Source organism: Myotis brandtii, unplaced genomic scaffold, assembly GCF_000412655.1.
Source record: "Myotis brandtii unplaced genomic scaffold, ASM41265v1 scaffold125, whole genome shotgun sequence".
NCBI lineage: Eukaryota > Metazoa > Chordata > Mammalia > Chiroptera > Vespertilionidae > Myotis > Myotis brandtii.
In genome coordinates, this window is record NW_005354385.1 from 7,972,423 (window position 1) to 7,982,783 (window position 10,361).

A 10,361-nucleotide genomic window follows, 5' to 3' on the forward strand; every position below is an offset into this window, starting at 1 on the left:
CACACACACACACACACACACACACACACGGGGACGACTGCACCGAGCCTCTGCTGCCAGACTGTGGCCATCAGTAGGACATCCACTGAGGGCTCCCGGACTGAGGGGCAGGCTTGGCTGAGGGAACCCCATCCCCCAGTGCACGAATTTCGTGCACCGGGCCTCTAGTAAAATATAAAGCTGATTGTAATCTTGGCAAACACAGATGTTTTCTTCTTTTTAAGTAAAAATCATATTTATAATGTGTAGTACTTACTTTGTACTATTGTTGGTTCTATGCTTAAAGTGTTGCATGCATTAACACATGTCCCCATTTTATAGATGATGAAATCGAGGCACAGATTTTAGGTGGCTTGCTGAAAGTCATCTGTTGGGATGAGTTTTGAACTAGATCCTAAGACCATACTCGTAAAAACTAACTGTAGCTGACTCTTAGAGACTCCTTACTGTGAGCCTGCTTTTCACACATATTGTGATAATCCCAGTGTGAAATGTAGGATACATTATCTTCTCAGTGAAAATGCAGGCATTGCATTTTAACATCACTCAGTAATCACATTTATTTTATCATTTAAAAAGTTTTTCAACTTCTGCTTAAAAGATACAGTTATGTTTTTATGTCAAATACTTTTTGGAGTCCTTTAATATGTTACATTGTTACAAAGCTTTATATCTTTAATTCTGAAGTACTATCACACTGAACCCCCAAGACCCCTTTTAAAGGCTTTAAAAATCTTGGAATCAATGAAGATATTTTTGTTACTCATCAGTTTATCAGGTGTGAGCCAAAATTTTTGTTACATTTTTAGAAATAAAATTGTAAGTAATTTAAACCTTTAAATAGATTGTATTTTGTCCATGAAATACATTGCTCATTTTTAAATTTTACCTATTCAGTAAACATATATTAGTAGTCTAATGCTATTAAACCAATATATTGAGTATTCTTACAGAAGTAGTAAAATGTATATAGACATAATATATAATATTTGATAGCAGTCACAAGTGCCTTGAGGCAGAAACAGGGTGTTATAGAAGGAAGAAGGGAATTATTATATCTAGATTGTACTAAGGGCAGACTGCGTGGAATCTGTGTTTGTAATGGCCTAAGAATAGAGCAGGTGTTTAAAAGGAAAAGGAAAGTGACAAATAGATTTGAACATATGTACCAAGGTGAGAAAGTGTGAAACGTTTAGTAGTAAAAGCTCAACACTTTAAATACAGGGAAGTAGTTCAAAGGATAGATGGAGCTCATTGGGTGACTCCAGATCCCTGGTGCCAGGATAAGAAGCTAGCATTTATTCCTTAAAATAGGGTTTTGAACATCTGGTTAACATTTTTTAGAGAGTTTTAATTTAAAGAAATTAATCTGGCTGTGGTTTATAGAATACATTTTGGAAGCAGCAGACTCTAAAAGCAAGAGGATTCCATTAACACACAGAAATACGGCACTAAAATTAGATAGTGACCATGATAACAGAACACAGAGAAGCAGCAAAAGTGCTTTGGAAAGAAATTAGAAGTATTTGGGAAATGAATGAATGAACAAAAATTAAAGGTGCTGAAAGGCATTTTCATCATTTTATATTAAGGCTCTGGAAGGAAATAGAGGACATTGAAAGAGAAGCAGATATAAAAAGGGATAGCACATTCTCAGTTCTGTGCTAAAGCACCCTGAGTAGAGTCAGAAAGATTTTTTTAAAGAAAATAACTAGTTATTTAAAAATAACTACGACAACTTCTTTTTCCACTTATTCTTAAATAACTATCTATCTATCTATCTATCTATCTATCTATCTATCTATCTATCATCATCTATCTAGAGAGAGATAAAGGTAGAGAGTGAGGGAGTTCACATTTTATGCATTGACTCAATCTCTAGTTTCTAGAGAAGCATCCCAAACTTTTGGAAAAGTTTCAGTTAAAATGAGACAAGTGAGCAAATAAACATAGATAAAAGGATCCTTAGCAATTTGTGGACTAAGCAGAGAGTCAATAATAACATGAACTTCTAGTATGACCAGTTGAACTCATCATATTACTTTTTCAATGACTCTGTGGGTCTTAGGAGCATAAATAGATGAGGTAAAGGTTAATTTTACCTAGGTACTATATTTACAAAAAGAGAATGAGTTATATAAGTCAAGGGCAGAGAACCTAGGGGGTTAGGCTAGTTTTTTTCCTTGACATGACTGAATCTTGGAGCGGCAGTAGGAGAAAGAAAGCAATTCCTGAAGGCGATTATTATGTGAGAACATTGAAGAGCTAAGAAACCAAACTCACCAATGAAGAATAAAAAATGACTTCCGTTGGATTGAAACAGGAGGGCTTATAAAATAGAAAGTTGTGTTCAGAGTGGCAGATTTCAGAGTTCAATGTCTTGGATATGAAAATAGTTCCAAATGGTTTTGAAATCCAAAATGAGGGTATGTTTATGGGGAGCTAAAAATTAAGGACACTCAAGTCTTTTGTTTAAATGATTACATCAACAACAAAGATATATCACCTAACTTTATTATGTGCTGAGCACTGTGCTAAGTGTTTTTCTTCTATTAATTCATCTTCACCTACCTACTATGTAGTAGGTCACATTCATAGCCATTAAGCTCTGCCCCACCCACTCCATTGAATGAATTAGTTGGTTGGTGTGACATTGTATAAACACAATATTAAAAAGAATATAATCTCAGATAATTCAACTATAATCAAGGTCTTTATCTTCCAGGTACCGGAACACTTAGTGTTCACACAGACATATATAAATTGTTCATTTAGTTGACTTAGAACAGAACATGTTGCGTAACACTGGCTTTTGCTGTAGATATCATTTAAGGAATGGTCCATAGACTATTTGAGAGAGCTGACATTGCAAAGACAAAAATTTGTCTCTAGCAGCTTATTTCCTCAGAAACACAGGATTTTCTTTTTTTTTTTTGAGTTGCCATTTTATTTTTGTTACTTTTCAAGACTAAGTGCAACTTTTTGGGTCATTCCTATGGTAAATATATGATTTATTATAGCCACTTATTATACATTTCTCACACATTTATAGGAATTATGACCAAAATGAAAGATGAAAATCAATACTGGTATTTAACTTGAATGCATTAGTCCTTTATTAGTAAGTAGATAAGTGGATAGGCACTCTGAACTGATCATTAAAAATGCATCACTTAACATTCTTAAGCACTTGGTGGCATTATGACAGGATAATTGCAGCAGTTTTTTGTTCCTCGTTTCATTATATAAGCTGTCCAGCACTCTAGTACCATATATAGTTATTGCCACAGAGTTCCAAAACCCCAGTCAGGTGAGGGTTGTGGCTACCATAAGTGCCATCTGTTTCACTTTGTTAGTGTTTCTCATTATAATTCAGAAGGTCAGTGATGCTGTTCCTGATAGGAGCTCAGCAAGACCAGAGGTAATAAAACTGCCCCGAGACTAAGAGAGCCTGTGCTCCTCCAACTGATGGGCAGTTAATTACCTGCGTATAAAGCAGTGAGAGCGCAGGGAGAAATCAGGAACTTCACAGTCTGGTAGCTATCCAAGTACAATATTATTTGGTGGTTTTTCATTCAACTGTACTGTTCAATTAGAGGACATGAGCATATCCTGTGGCAGAAGAGGATATAATTTCAAGAAAAGCAAAACATTTGTTTTGTTTTTTACCAATCTCAGACTAGGTGGATGAACATTCCAAATCAGTTACTCGACCAGTGTTTCTCCTCTTGAACAGCACATTACAATTAGCTGGGAACTTTACACAGTATCCAAGGTCTGGCCCCACCACCTGTTAATGAAATCTGAATTTATGGAGAGTGGTACCCAAGCATGGAAATGCATTTTTTAAAAGTTCGTCAGGTGTGCTAATGTGCACAATTAATGTTCAAAAATAATAATTGCCATTGTAGATAGATCCAGTTGTGAACAACTAGAATTTTCTTTCTTTTTTTTTTTTTTAAAAAGAATATTTTATTGATTTTAGAGAAGAGATACAGAGAGAGAGAAAGAGCAACATCAATAGACTGCCTCCTGCAAGCTCCCTACCAGGGATAGAGCCCCCAACCCTGGCATGTACCCTGATCTGGAATCCAACCAGCAACCTTTTGATACACGGGACTATGCCCAATCAACTAAGCCACACTTTTTTAGTTAAATTTATAATACTTGTATAGAAAGACTTGTATAATTCACGCATCAACATTGCTTTAATGATCTTTTAAAAGTAATTTAAAAGTTAAAGGAAACATTTGACTTCTTAGTTCTTATAGAGAAGTTTCGAATGTGTGAACCAAAAGCATTTATTTATAGGGAAAAGTTTTAGCATCTGTGCCAAATTTACTTTAAATCTCTGCATAGCAAAGGGATCTATGTTTCTCCAGTGTTATATGATTGATTGTATTATTTTAGTTGGGTAAAGAGAAGAATATGTGATTAGATGTAAAGCTCTGATGTTTGAAAATACTTTTGTAATTCTCATTACTTAACTGTCTATAAACATGTTATAGCATTCGATATTTTTCATATTTACGTAGGCTATAGATATTTCCATAGAAAACCCATTTTCACATGAAAATGATTTATAATCAGATGATAAAAGATTACAGCTGGCAGTTTCATGATTAGTAATCTCTTAAAGGGTAGTAAAAAGAGCACTAACTTCTCTTCGCTTTGGCTTTCAAAAAGAATGTAGATGCCCTCCTCTTAAGTGCCCTGTGTTCCTTCCATGTGTCTGTATGATCACCTATAACAAAAATAGGCTAATCTAAATTTAGTTTTATAGAAAATATGATAAAATGCTATTTACTAATTTTAAAACCTCTTACACCTTGGCTTTATGTTTTCAGTTTGAGATTTTTGAGTAGTATTATTTTTAATGTAAAATGTCTCAAAGATATTTGCTACAGTCTCATTAAACTCCACATATTGTTTTCAAAAGATATTCTTTTCTTTTTGTTTTGTTTTTTCAACTAGGACCCCTACTATGGCTGGTGGCCTATTTTCTATTGACAGAAACTACTTTGAAGAGATAGGAACTTACGATGCAGGAATGGATATCTGGGGTGGAGAGAATCTTGAAATGTCTTTTAGGGTAATTGCCTTTTCCTTTATTTTTTTGACTCTAAACATACTATACTGTTGCATGCACTCATAGACCTAGTCGTTTACTGTGGAATCTTTTTTGTGAAGTGATGCAAATTGCTGATCTGTTGGTCATTTTAATACTTATTAAAAAGATTTGCTAGAGTCTTTTGCATGCAATATTTACTGTTAAATGGGAAATTTTAGGTATTTTTTTTAAGTTTTCAAAAATAATTATTTTATTCATAGTACAAAGACATTGTCTTTCAGTGTTTGAAATAAAGACGTGCTTTATTTTTTTCAATAAAGCAGTTCCCTATAAAATCAATGTGTATTTTTGCACTGAAACTATGTTATCTGAATTTGCAAATGCTACCTGAGGTTATTCTCAAATAATTTTAATAATCATCTGTGGTGAAAGGAATTCTGTATAATTCTGTGTATAGTATGACTACTTTTACAATCATAGACATTGTTTGATGAATCAGTTTAAATAATGCAAATTCACTTATTAAATGACCTTCTAGGTAAATAAAAATTAAAGATTACTCCCTCATATATATGATTTAGGAAACATATGAATGTTTTTAAGATTTTGTTACATTCATAAATTTAAAATACAGACACATAAATGTGCTTTCATGCTATTAAAAAAGTGCTAACATACTGTTGTTTTTTCTTCAAACCACATATATTATCATTTTAAGTGAAATAAGTTAGTAGCACTGTTATTTTTTCCATTTTAGAATTTAACATGAAATATTCAAAACACTCTATTGTTTGCCAAAATTATTTGTGCAATGAAATTATTAGTTTAGATATATTTATCAATGATATATAGATTTATATATACACTTTAGAAAGTAAAGTTTGTTTTTCACTTATAAAATATAATAATGTTCTGTAAGAAAATGTTCCAAATTGAAGCTAAGAATTATTTTCAATTTATATAATATGAAACTTAATGGATCTTGCATAATCTGAATTATTTTATAAGTACTAGAATGACCTAGTTATACAATTTTTTGCCTATAAACCTTTCTTATAGTCAGATGTCTGAGAAAATCATTAGTTAATGGAATTTTATTCTTTCTGTATTTGCTTATATATTTATAGTGTATTGCAACTTGCTCTACAGTCTTAGTACAATACTCAGGAATGTGTTCTTGCATCAGGCACATGATGCATCTTTGCATAACCTTTGGGGACATTTGGGGTCCTAACATTTTTACTTCATGGGGTTCAGAAAGTGCAGAGAGTAACAAATGACAGTTAAGAAGAGGAAGAAGAAAAGAGAAAGAGAAAGGAAAGAAGTAAGGAAGGAAGGAAGGAAGGAAGGAAAGAAGGAAGGAAGGAAGGAAGGGAAAACTCAAACCTTAAAAGCAGTTTGCTCTTAATCTTAGATGTAATGATGAGAGTATTTACACATTAATAAATCAATATTCCTTGGATATTGCACTGAGATTACATAAGGAAAAAATCAACATGGGAATATTACTATTATCTGTGATCCTACTGCCCACTTTTTTTATTCTTTCCTAAGATTCATATTCACCTCTATTCTCCTTGCCTGTTAAGCATGATTCTCTGCAAATGGACTCCCATTACTTTCAATACATAGCTCCAATACTGGGTGGATACTCTTCATCTGATTTAAAAATGTGTTTAGGAGTAATTTAGTGTAATAAAACAGAAGAACACAATCAGGAAATGCAACAGAGGTATAAATGTATCAAAAAAGAAGACTTGAGAATATGAAATTTGAAAATTTGATAATATTTGATGCAGATACCAGGGGGACAGAGTGAATACAACTAGTGGCCCTAAGTATGATCAGATCCCTAGAAAATGATATAGGAGGTTTACTGTGATTGGTTGCTTGAGCTTATTAAAAAATAAAGTATTCATAAGTGACTACTTTTCAATTTTTTTTAGAATATATCATTGACTTTAGTTTCCATTTGACTTCAATAGAAACAACCTATGTATTTTGCTTTTTGTTAGACTCTTGATTCATGCTTACTTTCCTTTCCATGATATCAATAGAACAGTTCGCTTAATAACTAGTTCCCTAGCTGAGGAAGATAGTAAGAAAAAATGCTGAAACAGTATATTAACAAAGGAAAGAGACTTCCCCATTAGACTAATTTTATGAGAAGATGTGACTGAATAAAATGAGACTATGTTGAGGATTTACAATGAGAAGACCTGAGACTAATATCCAGTTCAGTTATTATAGAGCAAACAAATTTTTGTGTGTAATACATGCTTTATACTTTCTAGATGCTGAGACCACAAAAATGAGTAAAGCATGATGCTTTTACTCTCAAAAAGCCACATTCCTATGAGAGAGATACATAGTTATTATTGACAATAAAATATAATTTCTTAAAAATAAATGTATGTATGAGGTGTCTTTGTCATGTAGGCAAATCATTTAACCTCAGCTGTGGAAAGGTGATTGTAATCATAGTGAGATTCTATTTTGCAGCTCTGGTTTATGTAGATTTGAGGTAATTAGAAAACAGAGAAATATTAATGGCTTGCAAAATATCACAAGTCTGACTGGCCTTGAGGGACTTTAAGCCAATCCAAAGGAATGCATCTTGCAGCTTTATTTATAACAATATCACTTGGTCTTTGATGCCCAGAGTATTGTAAGTACTGAGACATTGAAAATTTGATGAAAACTCTAGATCTCCCCAGAGAGAAGCATCCAGTCTCTTTCTACAGTAGGTTTTAACAGTTTCATAGGGTTGAAGAATTCCTTGAAGTCTCAGGATAAATAAATTTTGGCTTAAAATATTAGTGACTTCTAATATTTATAGAGCTATTAAGTGGAATAGTTGAGAATTCAACCCCGGTGTTCTGAGACCATCAGCTATGCTGCTAATTACCACACTGCTACCTCCTCATTAAGGTTCATCCCTCCATAACATGTCAGTCCTAACTGCTGATGATATTATTGGGAGAGAGAGGAGAAGCTAACATGTAAACGTGATCTTCCTCCACACTTCTGAGATGGCTGCCTCATCTAGTGATCTTATCTTCCCGTTATGGGCTTTAGTCTCCTTTGGTATATAACATACATCTGATAGCAGTGAGAATATGTACAGGTAGATGCTAATACTCCTGAAAGCTTAGTCTCAGATATTGCTCTCTACTCCATTCCACAACAATCATCCAAATAACATAAATCCTAAGAATACTGTCTATACACAAATGTTGATTTATTTAGCTGACATTTATTGAATTTTCATTCAATTGGTGCATGGGATACAGTAGTGAACAAAACAGACAAAATGGTGTGTCCTTATGGAAATTATATTTTAGAGAAGGAGGCAGACAATAAACAAGGAAAGTAAAATATAGGGGTGGACAAATGTAAGTTTACAGTTGTGAGTAAGTGAAACTGTTTATTCTTATATTATTATTTATTAATTATTGTATTATTTCCTATATGAACAACTGTAAACTTACTTTAGTCCACCCTTGTATATTAATATATTGGTGATAAGAGTTATATAGAAAAATAAGGGAGTGGAATATGAAATGGTAAATGTTGGAGATTAGTAGGAGTTGAAATTTTAGATAGGAGAAACTCAGTAATGAATATCCATCCAATCTAAATAAAGAGGGAATATGCTAAGTGACCCTCGCGCCATTGCAAAGATGGCGGCGTCCACAGCCAATAAGGAGGGAATATGCTAATTGACTGCCCCACCCTCAAAGATGGCAGCACCCACAGCCAATAAGGAGGGAATATGCTAATTGACTTCCCCACCCTCAAAGATGGCCCCACCCACAGCCAATAAGGAGGGAATATGCTAATTGACTTCCCCACCCTCAAAGATGGCCCCACCCACAGCCATAAGATGGCTGGCAGGGGAGGGCAGTTGTGGGCGATCAGACCAGCAGAAGAGGGCAGTTGGGGCAACCAGGCCAGCAGGGGAGAGCAGTTGGGGGGAACCAAGCCTGCAGGGGAGGGTAGTTAGGGGTTACTGGGCTGGCAAGGGAGGACAGTTGGGGGTGCCTGGGCAGCAGGGGAGGGCAGTTGGGGGTGACAGGGCTGGCAGGGAAGGCAGTTGGAGGTGATTGGGCTGGCAGGGGAGGGCAGTTGGGGGCAATCAGGCTGGCAGGCAGAAATGGTTAGGGGCAGGCAGGCAGGCGAGCGGTTGGGAGCCAGCAGTCCCAGATTGTGAGAGGGATGTCCGACGGCCGGTTTAGGCCTGATGCCACAGGGATCGGGCCTAAACTGGCCATCAGACATCCCCCGAGGGGTCCCATATTGGAGAAGGTGCAGGCTGGGCTGAGGGACACCCCCTCCCCCAGTGCATGAATTTCATGCACCGGGCCTCTAGTATAAAATAATTGATAAAAAAGTGAACCCATGATATGTATATTTACCATCAAAAGTGTCATCTTTAAGTAATATCTATGATGTCAGCATAAATACCACCTAACAAGCATCACCAGCAAAAGACCTTGCCTTTCATGAGTAATAGCACAGGAGCAATATTTCCAAAAATGCACAATATTTTGTTCATTTTAAAATGAGATAGTCTGCCATTGTTGAACCAATTGAGGTCATGGGGGAGAAAAGTGAGAAATCATTAAGGGACACAGAAGAGTGTCCCACTGCCATGAATGACTGACCAACAGTTACAAGAATGATCTAGGAGTCTGACAGCCTGGATTCAAGTCCCAGCTTTGACACGTATTAGCTGTACTCGAGGCCTGATACACGAAATCTGTGCACTTGTGTGTGTGTGTGGGGGGGGGGGGGGCGGTCCCTTAGCCCGGCCTGCGCCCTCTCGCAGTCTTGGAGCCCTTGGGAGATGTCTGACTGCCTTGGAGGCAGGAGAGACTCCCGCCACCGCCGCTGTGCTTGCCAGCTGTGAACCCAGCTTCTGAGTGGCTCTCCCCCTGTGGGAGTGCACTGACCACCAGGGGGCAGCTCCTGCATTGAGCGTCTGCCCCCTGGTGCTCACTGGGCGTCATAGAGACCAGTCGTTCCTTCGATCAGTTATTGTTCCACTGTTTGGTTGATTTGCATATTGATCTTTTATTATATAGGACTAGAGGCCCGGTGCACAAAAATTTGTGCACTCGGGGGTCCCTCAGCCCAGCCTGTGCCCTCTCGCAGTCTGGGACCCCTCGGGGGATGTCCACTTTCTGGCTTAGGCCTGCTCCCCGGGGGATTGTGCCTAAGCTGGCAGTGATACATCCCTTGGGGGATGTCCACTTGCCAGCGGGCCGAAGCTGCAGTTGAACATCCA

At 36.6% G+C, this 10,361-nt stretch overlaps 1 protein-coding gene across 1 annotated transcript in view; it reads left to right on the forward strand.

The window, feature by feature from the left end:
• Nucleotides 1-10,361, forward strand: part of GALNT13 (polypeptide N-acetylgalactosaminyltransferase 13) — a 506,269-nt gene that overhangs the window by 324,210 nt on the left and 171,698 nt on the right. The window contains exon 8 of the mRNA XM_014534061.1: nt 4,975-5,092. Coding sequence (XP_014389547.1) covers nt 4,975-5,092 — 118 coding nt within the window. The remainder of the gene's footprint in view (nt 1-4,974; nt 5,093-10,361) is intronic.